At 39.7% G+C, this 22,233-nt stretch overlaps 1 protein-coding gene across 3 annotated transcripts in view; it reads right to left on the bottom strand.

Moving 5' to 3' along the window:
• Nucleotides 1-713: 713 nt before the first annotated feature.
• ccdc93 (CCC complex scaffolding subunit CCDC93) overlaps nucleotides 714-22,233 on the bottom strand; it is a 65,938-nt gene continuing 44,418 nt past the window's right edge. For 2 of the 3 annotated variants that reach the window (XM_078228166.1, XM_078228165.1), the window contains 8 exons: nucleotides 21,852-21,926; nucleotides 17,225-17,296; nucleotides 16,155-16,263; nucleotides 13,709-13,791; nucleotides 10,689-10,726; nucleotides 9,434-9,518; nucleotides 5,736-5,849; nucleotides 714-3,195 (listed from right to left, as the gene is read on the bottom strand). In XM_078228166.1, the coding sequence (XP_078084292.1) occupies nucleotides 3,139-3,195; nucleotides 5,736-5,849; nucleotides 9,434-9,518; nucleotides 10,689-10,726; nucleotides 13,709-13,791; nucleotides 16,155-16,263; nucleotides 17,225-17,296; nucleotides 21,852-21,926 (633 nt within the window). In that variant the 3' untranslated portion in view covers nucleotides 714-3,138. Of the gene's footprint in view, nucleotides 3,196-5,265; nucleotides 5,305-5,735; nucleotides 5,850-9,433; nucleotides 9,519-10,688; nucleotides 10,727-13,708; nucleotides 13,792-16,154; nucleotides 16,264-17,224; nucleotides 17,297-21,851; nucleotides 21,927-22,233 lie in introns of all 3 variants that reach the window. The other variant, XM_078228167.1, reaches the window with a different exon arrangement.

Genomic DNA, 22,233 nt, shown 5'->3' on the forward strand with positions numbered 1-22,233 from the left:
TTGAACTGCTTCCAAAGTATTTAAATCTTTACTTAAGGTGACTAATATTGTACACAGTACTCCAAGTGTGGTATCACTAGTGCCCTGTACAACTGCAGCATAACCTCTATTTTTCTATTCAATTGCCCTTGCAATAAATATTCTATTAGCTTTCCTAATTACTTGCTGTACCTGCATATAATCACATCCAATATTCAGCACTATGCTTTGAGTTTTGAAAGCACAGACTTGATTGGGTTTGGTCAGTATTTTGCCGATTATGAACAGCTGACGGCAAGTGCTGTCTGAGACAATGTCATTCATTACAATGCACACTAATGTATACATACACCTGGCATCAAAATTCATATACTATATTGCTTATTACTATAGCAGAGGATGTTTGACAGTGGCATTCTGTGGAGAAACTACTCATGTTGCTATTGAATAACAGCATGCAATAGCCAATTTCAGCTGCTGCTCAAATTTCTGACATGTTTCCAGTATAATATTAGATAAACTGGGGACTTCTCAGGAGCAAACGTGGCAGCCTTAAGCCTGTTCATATGCTCACACAACGTACAACAAACGACAATTTGATCAGGGTAGCCATTATCACAGGATGGTTTTGTTGCACCCTATTTTAGCATTGAACTTGCTTAGTGAGTAAATGACTTTGGCAACCTCATTAACAGGGCCCATCAGGTCAATATTTGTTTCAAAGGTGAATTTGAGCACAAGATGAAGCCAATTAATGTGTGCAAGGAAGTTCTAGCATGCAACTCTAGGTTCACATTTACAGAATGAAATGGAGCAGTCAAGCCCTTCCTCAATGTACTTGAGATCCGTCAATGGGTTCTCTATTACTGCCTACCTTCACTGATTAACACGAGTTGGGGTTCCTACAGTCCTGCACCAAGATTGGCCTCATCAGCAACCTCATTAATAGGCCACAAGCCATTTGCTCATTGGAGAATTAGGACAAATATCACAAAAACCTTACTTCATATATTTTTATAGCTATCTTGTTTGACAGAGGATTGTGTTTATTCAAAATGCAGTTAAATACCCAGTTGTGAAAGGTGGCATGTAGTTGGAGATGATCTGATCCCACGTTCTTCTCAGTCTGTCTTAGATCGCAAAGGGCTGATTTATGGACCATATTCAAAATACTGTCACTACTTCATTCTGTTATTTCCACAGTCCTACTTTGTATTTAGTTAGATGCAGCAGATTTCAATAGTACAATTCACTGGATGATCCCATGTGAGGTAATTAAAACTGAAGCAAAATGACCACAAACATTTACAGAGGAAAATGAACCAGCTCGTTTTCAATTCCAACAGATTAGGCATTAGGGTAAACCGATGTTTCAAAAGAAGGCACAACAGGTCCCAGAGTTAGCTGTACTGGTGGCAAGTGTTCTCAGTATTGGATGATGACCATAAAAATTAGAATTAAGTGGACAAAAAGTGTGATCAGTAGGATCTTAACTAAACAGTTGACGACAAATAATTCTCTACAGGGAGCATTTCCAATTATTACAGCAGATTAACAATTCAAATTCACCAAATATTTATGGAACAATGCTTAGGTAGGGAAGCTGTCAAGGGCTGTTCACAGCTGAAACAATTCAAACATCATTTTAATGCATGCTCTTTGGTCAGAACATTAGTCTGTTGTTTGACCACTGATGGTCTAGGAACAATGGCAGCCAGTGAACCAGCATTTATACATGTCGCAAAATGCTTCACAGCCAATTAAGTATTTAATAGAAACAATGAATGTAGACCAACTACAACAGCCAATTTTCACACCGAGTCCCCAAAATAATGTCAATAACCAGGTAATGTTTTATGTTGCAAACTGAGGGGGTAAACATTGGCCAGGATCACAGACCCTCTCTGCTCTTCAAATATACTAAGGAATATTTTGTGCGCACTTGAGGACAGAAGGAATCTATAACTAAAAAATGTAAAAGTACCTTGGACAATGCAGCATTCCGTCAGTACTGCAATGAAGCATCTGCTTAGAGTAAAGTCACCTTAGCCCCAGGTGACCATAGGATGCTCTCCCCTCTGAGGGGGGAGAGCTGACTGATGGCAATATAACGTAGGGATCACTACACCAGAGGCAGGGAACAAGGTTAAGGCAGGGCCTTCATGAATATCCTCAGCTGCTACAGGAAGTGAACCTGCACCGTTGGGCATGGTTCTGCATCATTAACCAGCCGTCTAGCCAACTGAGCAAGGTGACAATGTGCTCAAGGGCAGGGTTTTTTGGTCCGGCCAAAGTCAATAGATTTTGGCTGCCTCTCCAAATTTTCCAATTCTGTCTGATGCCTCCACAGTCCAAGTCTCTAAACATATCTTCTGACTGAGAAGCACTGAGCTCCGACGGAGAAGAGCTGGTACACTTTAAGTCATCAGTCAGTGATTGGATGATCAAAGTCAGGAAATGGGCAAGCAAATTCACAAATCCTGATCCTTTCGCACCCATGTCGAGAAGTTCAAGAATGTTAGATAAATTACAACCAGCCAATACTAGATGGCAACGTCTGTTCAAGGTGCACAATGTTCTCACAAAGTCATATTTAATATATAGGTATTTTCTATCCAAGACATTTCAGAAATGCCAGGTTACCCAATTCCAAATGTTAAGCATAACAAAGGCAATGTACAGAAAAATTCTAAGAACAGAAAATGCGGGAGTCACAATAATTCATTTTTGAAATAAATCACCCAATTAGACTTTGCAGTGCTAAAGTAACACTAAGAATTTTGCTTCCAAAATATCAAAGAAAAAACACATGCCCCTCTAGTAAAACCTTTTGCATTAGCACTGGTGACTTGCAAATGTCAATTCAGCTTTAGTTGTGAAGAATGCTGTAATTTGCTCAAGTTCAGAAAATATATTTTGTAATCAATTTATTACACAGATCATTTTGCAACAGTAATACAACTGGTTTGCTCAGATCATCTTATTGTGTTATTGACATACAAATGTGTTAAGTTCTCATTGAGTAAATTACACAAACAAAAATAAGCTATGGAATGCATTCAGTTCCATCTCCTATTCCTTAGCTTTTATTAAATAATGAATTCAGGTCATCAACTGGAGGAACACAGCAAGTCCACTTTAGATCCCTGGTGAATTCATTCAGGAAGCCCCTTTGGATCTCATTTTGGTCAATAACACTTCATTTTTACGACACTCCTGCAGATTAGAGCAAATTAAACGTTAAAAAGAGACTCACTACTGCAGCAAATACATTTCTTTATAAGCACAGGAATTATTTGACAGTTTGAAAAAAGTGATTATCTGAAACTAATTTAGTCAGAAACTACCACGATGTACACTAATTACTAAGGCTCGACTGTAAGGTTTACTATCGTGATGTGCTTTTAACACCATTTGGAATACTGTGGTAGTGATAGCGCAAACTAGCTTGTTAAAAACATTTAACTTATTTCCCCATCATCCCCAATACCTCCTCATCCTATACTAATCATTTAAAGCCTTTTAATCATTTCTCACTGCCTTTATTTTCTTTCACTCGGCTCCTCATTACTTCCTTTCCAGTTACTGGATTGGCCCTGAAATAGTCAACTAGTGCAGTTAGCTTTTCCACCTTGAATCTGATGGGGGAGGAGTGTAAATACAGGGAGACTTTTGAATGACATGGTGGAATTCTTTGAGAACATTACATACACAGTGGACAATGGGGAACCTGTGGATGTGGCGTATCTACTTCCAGAAGGCATTTGACAAGGTGCCACACCAAAGGCTGCTGCATAAGATGAAGATGCACGGTCTTACGGGTAATATATTAGCATGGATAGAGGATTGGTTAACTAACAGAATGCAAAGAGTGGGGGTAAATGGGTGTTTTTCTGGTTTGTGATCAGTGACTAGTGGTGTGCCTCAGGGATCAGTGTTGGGAACGCAATTGTTTACCATTTACATAGATGATTTGGAGACCAAGTGTAGTGTGTCAAAATTCGCAGATGATACTAAGATGAGTGGAAAGTGTGCAGAGGATGCTGCAAGTCTGCAAAGGGATATAGATAATCTAAGTGAATGGACAAGGGTCTGGCAGATGGAGTACAATGTTGGTAAATGTGAGGTCATCCATTTTGATAGAAATAACAGCAAATGGACTATTATTTAAATAGTAAAAAATTGCAGCATGCTGCTGTGCAGAGGGACCTGGGTGTCCTTGTGCAGGAATCACAAAAAGTTGGTTTGCAGGTGCAGCAGGTAATTAAGGCGGCAAATGAAATTTTGTCCTTCATTGCTAGAGGGATGAAGTTTAAAAACAGTGATGTTATGTTGCAGCTGTATAAGGTGCTGGTGAGGCCACACCTGGAGTACTGTGTACAGTTTTGATCTCCTTACTTGAGAAAGGATATACTGGCACTGGAGGAGGTGCAGAGGAGATTCACTAGGTTGATTCCAGAGTTGAGGGTTGGCTTATGAGGAGAGACGGAGTAGACTGGGGCTATACTCACTGGAATTCAGAAGGATGAGGGGAGATCTTATAGAAACATATGAAGGGAATAGATAAGATAGAAGCAAGGAAGTTGTTTCCACTGGCAAGTGAACTAGAATTAGGGAGCATGGCCTCAAAATAAGGGGGAGCAGATTTAGGACTGAGTTGAGGAGGAACTTCTTCCCCCAAAGGGTTGTGAATCTGTGGAATTCCCTGCCCAGTGAAGCAGTTGAGGCTACCTCATTAAATGTCTTTAAGATAAGGATAGATAAATTTTTGAACAGTAAAGGAATTAAGGGCTATGGTGAGTGAGCGGGTAAGTGGAACCGAGTCCACAAAAAGATCAGCCATGATCTTATTGAATGGCGGAGCAGGCTCGAGGGGCCAGATGGCCTGCTCCGGCTCCTAGTTCTTATGTTCTTAAATTGTCTGCATTGTTTTCTACTGCAATCACTTTTTGTTTTTGGTGACAATATATCTAAGACACTTGTAATGTGATGTTTAAGTTATTCAACTGAAATTTGGTTAATTGGAAAGTTTATTTAAATTTAGATAATTAATTTGACTGACCATTGTGACTTGCAGATCAAATTGGCCGGTGCTAAACCTACAATCACTAATGCTCTCCAATTACCATGGATCAAATCCCTTGCTCCTGGGCAAACCAAACTGAATTCAAGCCCTAGGTTCCTATGTATCTTGCATGTTTCAGCCCATGTTCCTGCCTTTAACTCCCAGATGTGGAGCCTGCTCTCCATCTCAGCTCACTATGCCAGCTAACACCAAACTCACACCTGATGAAGTTCAGCTCACTTCCAGTGACAGGAAAAGAGCTGTGGGGGAGAAAGGTCAGAGAGAAAAAGCTACAGGATGTAGATTAATGAAACAAAAATAAAAAAGGAGAGCGGGGAATAGAAAATGAAAATACAGAAGCAAAAATTACAAAGAGAAAATGATGAAGAAAGAAGCAAATTGACTAGCAATAGACACTTATCTAAGACGGTGTTGAATGCTACGATAGTAGGTCTTAGCACTTTTAAATTAAGGCACTCTTCTGGTTTCATGTAATTACTGAAATTATTCCCTCTAATCATAGTAATTATGCAACAACATTCTCAAAATTTGACAAAGGCTGATTTATTTTTCTTTTCCATACTATCATCCTGTTGTTCCTTTAGCCAGTCACCCACTTGAGTGAAGCAATCTGCTTAGACATTTGCCAAAATTATACAACTGAGTGCTTCAAGGTGATAAGATGCATTACCTCTTTAAATTCTTTGACAGTTTTGAAATACAGACGCTGTTTCTCCAACAGTTCGAGGTACTCATCATTCAACTGATCACGTCTCATTTTGTTTTCTTGCTTTTTCTTCTCCAACTTAGGTTGGGAGGGTAGGAATTCAGGAAAGAAAAAAACAATTAAACAGAAAAGAATTTTAAAATCATCAATCAACTTGTAATGAAGACTATATTATATTTACAACTGCAAAAGAATCAATTAAATATGGATACTATGGATAGATATGTTTGCTGATAATGTTCAGCACCATTCAGAAATACTCAGATATTGATCTGCTCCATGTCCAAATGCATCAAAATCTGGACCATATCAAGGCTTGGGCAGACAGGTGGCAAGTAACATTTGTGCCACATAAGCACCAGGCAATGACCACCTTCAACAAGAGAATCTAGCCATCACTGACATTCAATAGCATTACTGTCACAGAATCCCACAAACAACATCCCGGGGGAGTTAATATTGACCAGATACAACTAGGCTAGCTATACAATACCATGGCAACACGCGCAGATCAGAGGTGTGGAATCCTGTGATGAGTAACTCACCTACTGAAAACATGTCCACCATCTGCAAGGCACAGGTCAGGAGTTTGATGGAATACTCTCCACATGCTTGGATGAATGTAACTCCAACACCACTCAAGAAGCTTGACACCATCCAGGACAAAGCAATCCTCTTAATTTGACACCTCTTACACAAACATTCACTCCCTCCACCACTGGCAAAAAGGGATAGTAGGGTGTACCATCTACAAGGTGCACTGCAGGAGCTCACCAAGGCTCCTTAGGCAGCACCTTCCAAACCCATGACTATTACCATCTAGAAGGACAAGGTCAGCAGATGCATAGGAACACCACATGGCAATCCCCTCCAGGTCACTGACCATACTGGAATTGGAAATATATTGCTGTCCTTCACTGTCACTGGGTCAAGTTCCTGCAATTCTCTCCTTTACAGCACTGTGGTTGTATCCACACCACATGAATTGCAGTAGTTCAAGATAGCATCTCACCATCACCTTCTCATGGGCAATAAAATGGTGGCTTAGCCAGTGATGCTCCACATCACGTAAAAATGGATTAAAAAAATAAAGAACTTATACTCTTGATTGTTGGAGGTGGTGCATCTTGGGCAGAATGTTAAAATGAAATACTAGCTGTGTGAACAGTGGATAAAGATCGTATCATACTATTTAGAGAGCAGCGAGTTCATGGCCAACATCTGTGCGTCAACCAACATCACCAAAAACAGTTTTTCATCTCATTTATTTTTTGTGGGATCTTGCCAGATGCAAACTAGTTGCCTCATTAAATTACAAAGCAACATGATGGCACTTCACAAGTAATTAACTGTTGGCCAAGCATTTTGAGACAATGACAACAATGCACGTATAAATTTTAGCATTGTTCCTTGCCATTATCTAGCTTCAAGTTTTCAAAAACAGACAGGTCATTTATAGAGTGAGTGAGAAATCTAGTTTTGCACACTCCAGTTTCTGAAATGTGTTCTGAAGCACTTCCATGACCAGTATGTTCTCAGTCCAACTAGGGAGAACAAAGAACAAAGAACAATACAGCACAGGAACAGGCCCTTCGGCCCTCCAAGCCCGCGCCGCTCCCCGGTCCAGGATTGAATCCTGAATCCAGGATCCCCGCCCAATTTTCCAGCCTATCTACATACCAATATCCTATCCACCGAGCTGTCCCTCACAGCTACGATGCTTTGTTCATTACAACCTATTAACTTACCCCCACCCCCCCATTCCAGACCATGTGATCTCCAGGGAGAGGCGAAAACCCAGAGTGAAAAACCCCAGGGCCAATATGGGGAAAAAAAAATCTGGGAAATTCCTCTCCGACCCCCTGAGGCAATCGAAACGAGTCCAGGAGATCACAATGGCCCCGATCGGAAAATGCTTCCCAACCCTAGTCATTTCCACTTCCACGAACACCATATGAATTCCCTGCCCCCGAGACAGGTTCCCAACTATCCGCATTCTCACTCTGTACTGGCACCAGCAAGATGATCGTAGAATGAAGCCTTGAAACGAGAAACCAGGAACAATTAGCCCGCGCCGCTCCCTGGTCCAAACTAGACCACTCTTTTGTATCCCTCCATTCCCACTCCGTTCATATAGCTGTCTAGATAAGTCTTAAACGTTCCCAGAGTGTCCGCCTCCACCACCTTGCCCGGCAACACATTCCAGGCCCCCACGACCCTCTGTGTGAAATATGTCCTTCTGATATCTGTGTTAAACCTCCCCCCCTTCAATTGCTGGATCTGGTGCTGGGGAATGAAGTGGGCCAAGTAAACAAAGTGTAAGTGGGGGAAAACACTTGAGTGATCAGATCATAAGGTTTAGATTAGAAAGGCAAGAAGAAGAATCCAACTCCTAAATTGGAAGAGGCTCATTCTCAATTGTGAGGGGGGGATCTAGCCAGGGTAAAACAGAATCAAAGACTGACAGAAGAGACTCAAATTAACAATGGGTGAACATTAAAAGGAGATGCTTTATGTCCAGGCTATGCACATTCCAACAAAGGGAAAAAAGGATAACAGGAACCAAAGCCAAGGCTCTTTGGGTGATGAGGAAGATAAGAAATTATGAAACAAAAGCAAAAAGAGCATGCATGATGCATGTCAGGCAAATACTTTAAGTGAGAACCAGGTCAAGTACAAAAGGGGACAAGAGGAGGAAGAGAGAATAAGAATGGAATCGCAGTTCACAAATGGGAACTTAAAAGAATCTACCAGCATGAAAATAAACAGTAATAATTGGATGGAGTCTACTAGTGATAAAGAGGGGTTGTATATGTTTAGTATTCTAGCTTTGCCCTGCACTCCAAGAGTACCTTGTATCTGTGTTACTATGGAAGAGGACGCTGACAAAGTAATTGCCAGAGGTAATGGATAGCGTGAAAAGCAAGAGGCTGGATGTTCTGTAAAGGCTGGTTATGCTTAGAGCAGATAGCAGAAGGGTTTGCCATAATCGCCCATTTTTCCCTAGATACAGAGAAGCTGGGGTTATTCTCCTTGGAACAAAGGAGATTCAGGAGCAATTTGACAGAGCAGTAGAAAATGACAGATTCAGACAAGGTAGATAAAGAAAAGCTGTCCCTATTAGCTGATGGTACAAGGACTAGGGGAACACATTTAAATTTTTGGTCGGCGGGTGGGGAGGGGAAGCACTTTTACTTAAATGCAGACAGTGGTAATGATCTGGAAACCACTTCCAATGAAGATGGTGGTAGCAGGGACAATGAGTAAAATCTAAAGGAAATTGGGCACTCGAGCAAAATAAACTTGGAGCACAGATATACAGTAGAAGAATGGGACGGATTAGATTGCTTTACAGAAAGCTGACATGAACTCACTAGGCTGATTGTTATTTCAGCACAGGAGGCCAATGACTGTGACTAAGAATCCAAAGATGCATCTTATTTGGTCCAGTTATTTTGTTTAAAAACCCTGAGATTTATTCTTCATATAAAAGTATTGTCACTACGCTCCGCACTCGAATTATGCCTGGTTTCCTTCGTCCCTACATTTAACATTCTTATAGTTCTTTTCAATTGTACGATACGAATGTGGAGACCTCTTTACCCTTTCAATAGTTTCATATCGGTGTCAAATGGAATAGCTGAAACAAACTGGATTATTACCTTCATGCGATTCTGTTTAATACCTTCCACAATCTGTTCCATCTGTCGCAGGAACTGATCTCGAGCAGTAGATGCAGCCATTGCCCTGAAAAATATTTCAAAATGGAAGTTTATGAAAACACTGCACAAAATGGGAACAAACCAGAACTGGAACTAGGGGCCATAGCTTAAAAATAAGAGTCTCACTATTTAAGTCAGAGATGAGGTGCAATTTATTTTCTCAGAGGGTCATTGATCTTTGGAATTCTCTTCTCCAGTGAGCAGTGGAGGCTTGGTCATTGAATGTATAATATACTCAAGGCTGAGTCAGACAGTTTTGATAGCCAAGGGAGTGGTGTCGGGATTGTGTTCAGTTGGGAAATTGGAGAGAAGGTCAAAATCAGAAAAGTCATTGCCTTATTGAATAGCACTGCAGGCTTGAGGAGTCAAATGGCGTACTGCTGCATCTATTTGAGCTTATGGTATATTTCATATTTACTTAGATCAGAAATATTCCAAAGGTACAATATTATTTTGAGGAAGAATTTTATATTTGAAAAGGGGAGGAAAAAGCTGAGATGATTAAGAATGCAGCCAATACTTCCTTCCCGTCCTTTCCACCATACAAGCAAATGTAATGACAGTATTGGGCCAAAGAAAGGGGCTGGGGATGCACAAAGTACAGCATCTGTACGGTACAGAAATTAAGGGAGATGATTGTACAGGCATGACTAGGTTTGCAAGTCTAAGTTCTTGCAAAAATGCCTAATCCACTGTTGAGAAACAGATAATTAAATGAAAAAATGTCTCACTCAGCCAAAGATCAAGAGGATTTATTAGGCTGATGATTAATTGGATAATCCAACCGAATCCCTTTGATTCAAAATTGATAGAAGTTCTAAAGTAAAATTAGAGTATACTTTACTTGCACTAATAATACATTGATTACTTCATTTTGATGATCTCATGGGATTTAATTATGAAAATGCATATTGAGGACATTAACTGAGGATAAACAACTGCAAGATATCCAAGAACCCATAACATTATTTCACTAAAGTCAGAAACTAATATGGGCAATTTGCTAGTTTAAAGGGTTTTCCTTAAAACTTACAGATAGTGGGTATTTAGGAATCACACTGCAAGCAAGCCTGTTGACTCAGAAAAAATGTTCCCAAAGTATGGAGCATGTTTAACAAATGAACTCGACCTCAGTGAAGGTACAAAATAGTGTGGCAAACTCAGCATATATTTATACAATTTGCATGGTACTTACTGTTGAAAGTTATCATGAATTGAATTCAACAAGTTAACCTAGTAAAAAGAAAAGTTGGATCAGTCCTTTAGACAAGCATTGATAAAATATTTTTCTAGGGCTCATTCTGCTAAAGTTTTAGTTCTTAATAAAGCACTGAACTTTATATCTTGCAATAACTAAACATGCTTATACAAGTCAAAACATAGGCATAGCCAAGGCTCACTAAAACCCTCAGAAAAGGGCCTTTGCCTGTACATGAAATTTCGCTTTTGTCATCAATTGACAAAATTATTCCCCTAGCTAGTCGCTTACACTTTTAAACTGAACTGGAAAACATTTTAATACCATAAAGTTCCCTGCTAATCTTCTCAGTTTCTCTTTGCCTCCTGCACGTCCCATGGTCCTCCTGGTTATTAATTGAAACTTGCTCCTGACATTTGTCATAAGCCTCCCTTTTCTGTTGATTTACCTTTACTGCGTTATCCAGGGCATGGTAGCTTTGGATGCTCTACCTTTGAATAAGATATGCCTAATTTGTACTAAAACCCTTTCCTCCTTCAATTCCTTTGTTACTCCATCTCTTGGAATTGTGTTTTCTAATCTACCCGTGTAAAATCTCCTTGAAATCACTGAAATTAGCTTTTCCTCATTAGAGAATTTTTACTGTCTACATTTTTGGTTCTCTATGAACAGAATTATGTCAGAGACACTGTTGGCTAGATGATTAATGTTCTATTCTGATTTTAATGGTGTTTTATTTAAGTAAATCTAATCAATTTAATACAATTAACTTTTCACTAATTGATGCAAACATGGGATTCAAACTCTGAAAACAAAAGCAACTTCATTAATAACTGTCTTTGAGAAATAGTTTTAACTATCTTTGCGCACATTCTAATGTTACATCACCAGATTCTTTTTAATAAAGTAGTTTTATAGACTTCAAAAATACTTAACACTTACTGAGAGACAGCTTTTTTGGCAGTTATACGTATCCTTTGAAGGAATTTTCTTTCCCAGATACAAACAAACATTCCTAGAAAACTAATTTGCTATCCCTTGACAGCTTTGGGTGAAACAGCTCTTGCTCCCTATACATTTCCCAACCTCAAATATTATTTTGAAAACATCTTGCAAGACAAATCCCTTAAAGCTTAAATCATAATGCTGTAAATATAAATAATAAACTGATTCAAGCTCAATTATGAACACCACTTTGGATTGTTGAACTAACACAAATGCATCACATTCCTGGGGTTGGGGATAGTTTCAAGTGGTTTAGTGGTTAAATGCATTACTGTATTTTTCTGAGCAAAGGTCTTAAGACTTGTTGCTTGTTCTTGGAAAGAGATCAGATCAGTATAATGCTAAACTGAACTTAATACCACTGAATCAAAGAGGGATATTAAAAAACATCAGCCAGAATTTCTGGTAAGTGTACAAAATTGGATGCTGAACAGGATTGGACTAAACTGTGATGGCTAGCATAGTCAAATAATTTGCCAAAATTCATCACCAGGTTAAGATGATATAACCAGTTCACAGCAGAACTTGCAAACTCAAAGCTTTTCTGTATTTCAGGTAATAAGTAAAAATTGGATGGTGTGGGAAAGCAAGAACATAATATGATCATATTATATTGTTCAATTAGAATCTTATTTTTCTTTAGCTGCCTGTCTTGTCAACAAGCGACCTGCTCCCAACTTCCTTCATCAAATGTAGCATGGAAGCCCTCACCTTTGTAAAGAAAACTACATTTTACCTATTAATGACTAGTTTCTCTGGGCATTGCATCATTGCCAAGTGTCTAAGATGTTCTGCAACTTCCTGTTAAGAGGTGCACAAATAACCCAGGTATTTGTTTTCCTTCTTTCTTCACCCTCCCTTTCTATGGTGGTGATAGCAGTCAACATGGCCGAGATAGAAATTTCTGTGAATGCTTGTGCACACATTTTGATATTATCAGATGTCTTCTGCATGCTTAATCTCGACCTGGCAATTTGTGCAATAACTTTTTTAAATTCATAGAAATCATAGAATCATAGAAACCCTACAGTGCAGAAGGAGGCCATTCGGCCCATCGAGTCTGCACCGACCACAATCCCACCCAGGCCCTACCCCCACATATTTATTTGCTAATCCCTCTAACCTACGCATCTCAGGACTCTAAGGGGCAATTTTTAACCTGGCCAATCAACCTAACCCACACATCTTTGGACTGTGGGAGGAAACCGGAGCACCCGGAGGAAACCCACGCAGACACGAGGAGAATGTGCAAACTCCACACAGACAGTGACCCGAGCCGGGAATCAAACCCGGGACCCTGGAGCTGTGAAGCAGCAGTGCTAACCACTGTGCTACCGTGCCACACTTAATCATGCACCAAGTGTGGGCACTGGCAAGGTTAGAAATCATTGCCCATCCCCAATTGCCTTTGAGAAGATGGTGGTGATGTCTGCTGTGCACTAGCTCTAATGAAAGGTCATCCTGACTCAATGTTGGTTCTATTTTCTCTCCACAGATGCAGTCAGATCTGCTGAGTTTTTTCAGCATTCTCTGTTCTTGTTTTTGCTGTGTACCAGTTGCCCTAGTTCTTCTAGCTATTGAACTTTGGAAGTTGATTTTGAAGGAGCCTTAAATTGTTACATGACATCTTGCAAATGGCACACTCTTGCTACTGTGCTTTGGAAAGGAGGGAGTGAATGGTTAAGATAATGCAATCGGATGCTGATTAGAAGGATGCAAATCCCAACTCCCCCAACTTAGTTTCTCTTCAAACTAACTAAAATGCCTGTTTTTATTTGAGTTTTCAGTTCTGAAAGGCACAAACTTCAATGATGTCCTTTTACAGATTTTGACCGATCTTCTGGACATTTCTATCTTTGATTTGCTTTTAAACCAGCCAATGTCAAGCATTTGCAGTTTTAAAATTTTTTAGATAGAACGTAGAAACTTTGGATGAGTCCATTTGCTACAATTATTTCAAGTACTAAACAGTAACCCAAGACAAAGCAAAAAGTTGGCCCGAATTTCCTTACCTCTTTTTCCAAGTACACTTTTTTATCGTCAAGTGTATTATAGAGTGTAAAGAACTGTTTTGTTTCCTTGTGAGTTGCTGCAACTGCAATAGAACAAAAGTAGCAGCTTTCAAGACTAATTGAGAAAATCCTACACTTAAGAAATCTCTAATGCATTTCCTATAAAATGTAATCTACAAGTGAAGCTTAATTAAAATGTTACAGGAATGCTTTCTATCGTGTTTAATAAGTGAAGCAACACAAAAATGAATGCAATGTCGGCATGAGGTAGGGGCCAACTCAATGCTACAAAAGTACAAAATCATTAGCAACATTGATTCACTTAGTTTTTAAATCTTGCCTAAACCAGCTGAAACATTTGAGAAGTAATTTAGGTTTTATGTTTTTTCCTCCCTCTCAGGACAAGGATTTAAAAAAAATGTACACCTTACAGTCTTGCTCTCTTTCCATCTAAAAATTTATTCCATGAAACCTACTACTCCCTTAACCCCTTTGTACCCCACTCCCCCTCCCAACATTTCAGCTTCTGACCGTAGTTAGATCATCCTCAGATACCTCTTCCATAATCACCTCCGCAACAGTCGAATTTGCCAGTCTGCTTTCAAAACTTAACATATTTCCAATGTCCCCTCTACTCATTGTCTCCAACTACCACTTAATCTTCAACCTTTCCTTTCTTTCTCTCTCAAGTTTTGCAGTGTTGCCTCCATCTTCATTTTTATTTTAGGCCCTTCAAATCAAGTATTTGCCCTTGTGTAGCACAAATAGCACACAAGTAAAATTCAGCAATATCCTTCCATGACTACAGCAAAAGTAAATTTTCCTGAAATCTTTGGCAGTCTTCAAACATTGGTCCATCCTTTTTGAACATCTTCTACAGTCCATCATCATAAGCACTGCTCCTTCCCTGTTCCACTCTCTTCCTCCAAAGTCGCTCCATGAAAGACTCCCCCATGATTTACCCCAGTTTTCTCATCTTGACTCCCTCTTGCAGGTTTCTGATCTGTTTGCATCTCGGCTACACACCTCTCTGCTTTGTCCAGCTATAGCTCAGCTGGATTCAAAGTTAGCATTTTGAAGATTGATCTTTGAAGCCATTTTCACTTTAACTGGGACTTGAAAAAATGTTTACAATCATTTGCATTTCTAAAGCACTCATGCAAAAAGATGCAAAGTCCTCCAAGACATCTCTTTGCACATTATAACATTAGATAATTGCAAACATTTATATACAAAAAAAGACTTTTGAAACTATTTTTTCAAAACTCAATTAATTCTTGGCACAAGGGGATTACCTCGGGAGGAAATGTTGGATAGGTTGGGCCTGTAGCTATTAGAGTTTAGAAAAATGAGAGATGATCTTACTGAAACATAAGAACCTGAGAAAACTTGACGGAATGGATGCTGGAAAGGATATTTCCCCTTGTGGGACAGGCCAGAACTAAAGGACCTAGTTTCAGAATAGTGTCTCCCATTTATAACAAATGATAAGTTTTTTTTGAGGGCCCTGCATTAGTGGAAGTCTTCCACAGAGTTCTGAGGCATAGCATTGAATATTTTTAAGGTGGAAGTAAATAGATTATGAGTATTGAGAGTTGGCAGGATAGTGGCATTGAGGCCATAATCAGATCAGATAGAATATAAAAGCAGAGATGTCTTGCTGCATCTGTACAGGGCATTGGTGAGGCCGCAGCTGGAATACTGTGGTCAGTATTGGTCCCCTCATTTGCGGAAGGATATATTGGCCTTGGAGGGAGTGCAGAGAAGGTTCACCAGGTTGATACCAGAGATGAGGGGTGTTGATTATGAGGAGAGACTGAGCAGATTGGGTTTGTACTCGTTGGAATTTAGAAGGCTGAGGGGGGATCTTATAGAGACATATAAGATAATGAAGGGGCTGGATAGGGTAGAGGTGGAGAGATTCTTTCCACTTAGAAAGGAAGCTAGAACTAGAGGGCACAGCCTCAAAATAAAGGGGGGTCAGTTTAGGACAGAGTTGAGGAGGAACTTCTTCTCTCAGAGGGTGGTGAATCTCTGGAATTCTCTGCCCACTGAAGTGGTGGAGGCTACCTCGTTGAATATGTTTAAATCACGGATAGATGGATTCCTGATCGGTAAGGGAATTAGGGGTTATGGGGATCAGGCGGGTAAATGGAACTGATCCACTTCAGATCAGCCATGATATTATTGAATGGCGGGGCAGGCTCGAGGGGCTAGATGGCCTACTCCTGCTCCTATTTCTTATGTTATCAGCCAGATCTTATTGAATGGCAGATTAGGCTCAAGGGCCAAATGGCCTACTCCCAATTCAAATGGTCACATAGGCAAGTACTTCTCAGCACTTAGAAGTTAGTAGTCATATTTGTTATGTCCATTAATGGACTTCAAGGAGGGGGTCATTAGGAAAGGATGCACACCATTCAAAAAGTTTAGATTAAATGCATACCTTGATTGTAGAGCTCAATAAATCGTTTCTGATATTGGTTCAATTCAGCCCTGCTTGGTACTTCATCAATTTTTCGTTGCAAAACAGCAATTTCTCTATTTCGACGGGCCTAAAAAAGTATTTGCACATTAACCTGGGTCTGCAAAACATCAAAACTAGATAGCCTATGTAGCAACTCAGTAGATTTCTGTCCATCAAAGTATATAGTTTAAATCAGTAGTTTCATTCCTGCAATGACTGATATAAATTTCAAACAATAAAAAAAATTAAGCAATCCAGCCTATTTTATTGAATTCCTAAAATTTGTATCCTGAATCCTTTGATCTACATCAATAGTTCGGACACCCCTCTTGGAAGTCAAACTTCTAAATATTCAAGTTTATTATTAGCATTAGAAAAGCAAAGATTGCTAGAAATTTAAAATAAACAAAATGCTGGAAATACTCAGCAGCTGTGGAGATAGTGAGCGAGTTAAATTTTAAGTGAGGACCTTTCACCAGAACTTTCTCTGTTAACTGTTTCTTTCTACAAAGATGCTGCCTGATCTATTGAGTACTTCCAGCATTTGCTTTTATACAAGGAATTTTTGTACAGTCTTTTGCAACCATCACCATTAATCTCGTTGCTTTTTCTGGGATATGTAAAAATAGGTGCTGTGTTTACTACGCTGGTCACTGCATTATAAAGTGACTCACTGTGATGCACAAAAATTTGATGCAAACAACTCAAAATCCATGTTTTGTTTTACTTCCTCAGTATACTTCCCCTGTTTTGCAATGAGTACGTGGGAAATGAAGGATGATTTCAATCATATAGGTGATGTAGTGAACCTTTAAATCTTATTACTGAATAACAAAAAAGTGCATTGTTAAAGGGATTGTTAGTTTTCCTGTCAAATGCTAATAGGAATATAATAGCATACATGCCCTGGGATGACAAAAAATTGAGACATCTAGGATTCAGTGGTGGATTCAGTGACAGCAATGCCATTGTGCATCAAGGGGAGGTGGCTCAATTCTTTCCTATTGAAGATGATATTGCCTGGTACTTGTGATATGAATGTTACTTACCAACAACAGTCGTATTTTCTGTAGTTTTTCTCTATCTCCTTTATATTGTTGCTCTATTAATGCATTGTGTTCCTAGTTAAGATCAAAACAGATTGTTTAAAACAAACTTGAATACACATTATCCTGATATAACATCCTGCAGATTCTTCTAAAACAGTTTTTTGCAATTCAAAATATTAAACCATCGGAAGCAAATTAAAGAGACTACCGGTGTCATTAACTGAAGATAATGACTGTAGTAACCATTTACACATTTCCAGGATGAATAAATCACCCTGATTCACTGCAGAATTTATCCCAGGGAACCCTTGTTTGGGGAATTGGATTCTACCCTCCTAGGGAATTTTTCTCCCCATCTGCCAATCTACTGAAAAGTCTGCCAGGCAAAATGTTCGTGACCAGTATAGACCGTATTGGAAATATTATTTAACTGGGAAAGAGGGAAGACTTGACTAGCACTAGGATCTCAGAAGTTGAGAGAAGGTGTCAGGAATTTGAAGCAATTTGCAAATAGAGATTCAGACAATTTTGAAATGGTAAATTAGCCAGATCTCATTTATTGAAGATTTTCATGGTGACAGTAGTGACAATGAGGGGGACAAATTTACACCATGTAAAATTTTGCTTTTCAGAATAAAATTTTACATGGTATAACTTGATCTTCTTCACTAATGTTACATTGACATCGTTAGTGGAATGCACGCAAGGAAAGTAGCTGTTGTGACCCCCAACTGTTAAATCTGCCATAATACAGATAGTCCAAAGACATGCAGGTTAGGTGGATTGGCCATGCTAAATAGCCCCTTAGTCTCAGAGACTAGCTAGGGTAAATGCATGGGGTTATGGGGAGAGGGCTTGGGTGGGATTGTGTCTCCTTCTGCACTGTAGGATTCTATGGTACAATTGGGGAGATCAAAAGTTATATTTACCACCTCAGGTTTTAATGGAGAATGAATGGTCCAGTATTCAGATTGTCAAATCCATGTATGGTTAATGCATAGTTTGACCAATCTGGAGACATTTAATATTACTGACCAAAGCATAACTTATGCTGTGCCTTTAACTATTGGTTAGACCCCAGCTGGAACATTGTGGTCAATTCCAGGGACCATATTTTATAGAAAGATTTGGGGTGTGTGGGGGGGGGCGGGGGGGCGTCAGTGATGTCGTAGGAACATCACTGGACCAGTAATCCAGAGGCCCAGGCTAATACTCCAGGCACACAGATTCAAATCCCACCACAATAGCTGGTGGAATTGGAATTCAACTAATAAAATCTGCAGTTAAAGGCTAACCTAATGGTGACCATGAAGTTACTGTTGATTGTTGTAAACACACACCCGCTTCACGAATATGTTTTAGGGTAGGAAATGCTAACTTTGTGATTTTAGGTGTACCTGGTGCTGCCCCAGGCACACCCTCTTGCACTTGTCTTTGAACCATTGTTGATCCCCTAGATTGATGATGGTAGAGTGGGTAATATGCCAAGCCATGAGGCTACAGATTGTATAAAGTTTTGCTGCTGCTGATGGCCCACAGCATATCATAGTTATCCAGTCTTGAATTGTTAGCTCTGTTTAAAATCTCTCTTCGTACATAGTACCACACAACACGATGGAAGGTATTCTCAATGTTGAAGATGGCCTTTGTCTCCACAAAGGCTGTGCAGTGGTCACTCTCGCCAGCACCAGGTACACCTAAAATGAGGTGTGAATCTGGTGAAGCTACAACACAGTACTACTTGCATGCCGAATAGCAGAAGCAACATTTGATAAACAAATCTAAGCAACTTACAACCAACAGATCAGATCCAAGTCCTGTGACATCCTGTTGTGAATGGTGGTGGAGAATTAAACAAATGGAGGTGTTTGCACAAATATCCCAATTCTTAATAGTAGTGGAGCCCAGCACATCTGGTTGAAGATTTTTGCAAATGCTTCAGCCTTGTCTTTTGCATAGAAGTGCCATGTGGATGGTCCATTTGGCCTCCTTCTGAGGTCCCCAGAATCACATGCCAGTCTTCAGCCAATTCAATACACTCCACATGATTTCAAGAAATGGCTGAACACACTGGGCACTGCAAAGTCTCAGGGCCCTGACAACATTTTGGCTATAGTACTGTGGAATTGTGCTCCAGAACTAATTATGTCCCGACAGCTACAATATCTACCCAAAAAAGTAGAAAATTGCCTAAATATGTCCTGTCCACTACAAGCAGAACAAATCCAACCTAGCCAATTGCTGCCCCATTACCCACTCTTAATCATCAGCAAGTGATGGAAGGTGTCCTTGACGGTGCTATCAAGTGGCACTTATTCAGCAATAACCTGTTCACTGGGGTTTGGTTTCCGCCAAGGCCATTAAACTCCTGACCTTATCACAGTCTTAGTCCAAAGATGGACCAAAGAGCTGAACTCCAGAGGGAAAGCAAGAGCGACTGTTCTTGACATCAAGACAGTATTTGACAAAGCATGAAGAATCCCTAGCAAAACTGAAGTCAATGGCAATCAGGGGGAAAACACTCCATTGTTTGGAGCAACACCTGGTACAAAAAGAAGGTGGTTGTGGTTGTTCGAGGTCAATCATCGGAGTCCCATGACATCACTACAGGACCACCTCAGGATAGTGTCCCAAGGTCAATTATCTTCAGCTGTTGCAATGACCTTCCCTCCATCATAAGTTGGGGATATATGTAGATGATTGCACATGGTTCAGCACCATTTGTGACTCTTTAGATTCTCAATTTCTTCATGTTCATATGCAGCAAGACCTGGACAATATCTAAGCTTATGCTGATAAGTGGCAAGTAACATTTGCGTTACACAAGTGCCACACAATGACCATCTCCAATGGGAGAGAATCTAATTATTGAACAATGTTCAATGACATTATTATCGCTGAATTGCATCCTTGGGTTACCAATCAGAAACTGAACTAACCATATAAATACTGTGGACCTTTCAAACCCATGAACCCTACCACCTAGATGCACAAGGGCAGCCTATGCATGGGAACATCACCACCTGTAAATCCCCCTCCACACCATACATGATCCAAACTTGGAACTATACTACCATCCTTCTCTTTCACTGTCAAAATCCAAGAAATGACAACTTAACACCACTGTGGGTTTTCCTACACCACAGACTGTGGCGGTTCACAAAGGCAACACACCAACACCATCTCAAGATCAATTAGGGATGAGCAATATACACTGGCCTAGCCAGCAACACCCACATCCCATGAACAAATAGAAATAATGTATCAAGGCCTTAGAGTTCAGAGGAGATTAGAATAGTACCAGGAAATGGATAGAGAGAAATAAGCTGGGTTCTCCTTCGAGTAGAGTATAAGGGGAGATTTGATAGGGGTGTTCAAAATCATGAAGGGCTTTTAATGGAGTAACTTTGTTTCCACTGGCAGAATGGTCAGTAACTGGCAAAAGAACCACAACAAAATAAAAATAATGATTTGACCTATGTTGCTGAGGGGGTAATGAAAGAAGCATAATCAATAATAATAATAATAATAATAAGAGCTGGCACAGGCCAAGGTGGTCTGAATGACTTCCTCAGTGCTGTATCATTCTGTGACTATGAATCCCAATAGTTTTTATACACTCATCGTTTCCATCTTTTTGTAGTAACATTAACCCAAGAATTTCCATGCTTTTTTAGATACAAAAGATTCAAGGCTCTTTTCAAAGAAATATAGGGGAGTTTTGCCAGTGTCCTGAATATATCTTTTCCAATAATCATGAAAATAGATCAAGCCATTTATAATTTCCCATTACTCTTACCAGGACCACTCTGTCTGCTATGTAACAGCAGTCCTTCATTGGCTCTGAAAAACTTGGAACGTCCCTAGGTCATGAAAGGTCCTATTATAATGATAATTTATTTTCTGTTGTCTAAGCCGATCAGCTGGAAAACCTTACTGCAAATAAGGAGTAGTTACTTTTTAATCTTGAGCCTCGCATTAAAACACCATGGGAGAACTTTAGCGCTACATGATTTAGTGTATTTAGAGTATTGACTGACAATAAGGAAAAGAGCAATAATGAAGCCATTTTATGTTCTTTGGTCTTTTTTGGATCTTCAAGAACTGGGTGCAAAATATTTGGAATGAATTTGCAAGAAGGAAATACTGAACATGATATTTGAGAAAGAATACTTTGGATGGGAGACTACTGGTTATGCCACGAGACTGAACTGGAGAAAAATTAAACAAGCATTCAAGCCAAAACATTTATTTCTGCGATATGGAGTTAGCATGAAGATATAATATGGCGAGAAGGCAGGGAAATGAATAGGATTAGTTTAGATAGTTCCAAATGAGCTAGCAGCACTAGCTGATCGGCATAGACAACAGAAAATAAATAGCCACATAAGCCATCTTCTGGGATGTCAATTCTTTAAATCTGTAGAAACTGATTTTTGGGCAGTATTCATTAAAAGGACAAATAAAGATGTAGCAACTTTCTCCAGGCCATGTTGGCTTCAGCACTCATTTCAGATAGGAAGGGAAAATAAAACATAAATTGGATATCTCCATTTGATGTTCATCTCAATAGTGAGATTAGTACAGATAAGCTATTCATCAAGACATCATTTACAGTGTCACATACCTTTTCTTCAACTTCTTCAGTCCCCGCTACATCCTTCAGATTTTTGATAACTTGCTGCAATCGGGCCATTTCTTCCTGTAAATAAACAGATCAAAAGTCAGAAAGAAAATTGCCTGAAATAAAGTTGAAAGTTCTCTCGTTTACCAAGTCATACTTTGTGTCATAATAGTTAATGTTATATCACAGACTTTTTGGCATCACAAATTGTAATAGAAATGTACAACACATTAATGCCCGAGGTTTCCTCAGGGTGCTCCGGTTTCCTCCCAGTCCGAAAGACGTGCTGGTTAGATCCACTGGCCGTGGCAAATTGCCCCAGTGTCAGGGTGAATAGCAGGGTAAATATATGGGGTGGGGGCTATGGTCTGGGTGGGATTGTGGT

The sequence above is a fragment of the Mustelus asterias genome, chromosome 14, assembly GCF_964213995.1.
Source record: "Mustelus asterias chromosome 14, sMusAst1.hap1.1, whole genome shotgun sequence".
Classification (NCBI taxonomy): domain Eukaryota; kingdom Metazoa; phylum Chordata; class Chondrichthyes; order Carcharhiniformes; family Triakidae; genus Mustelus; species Mustelus asterias.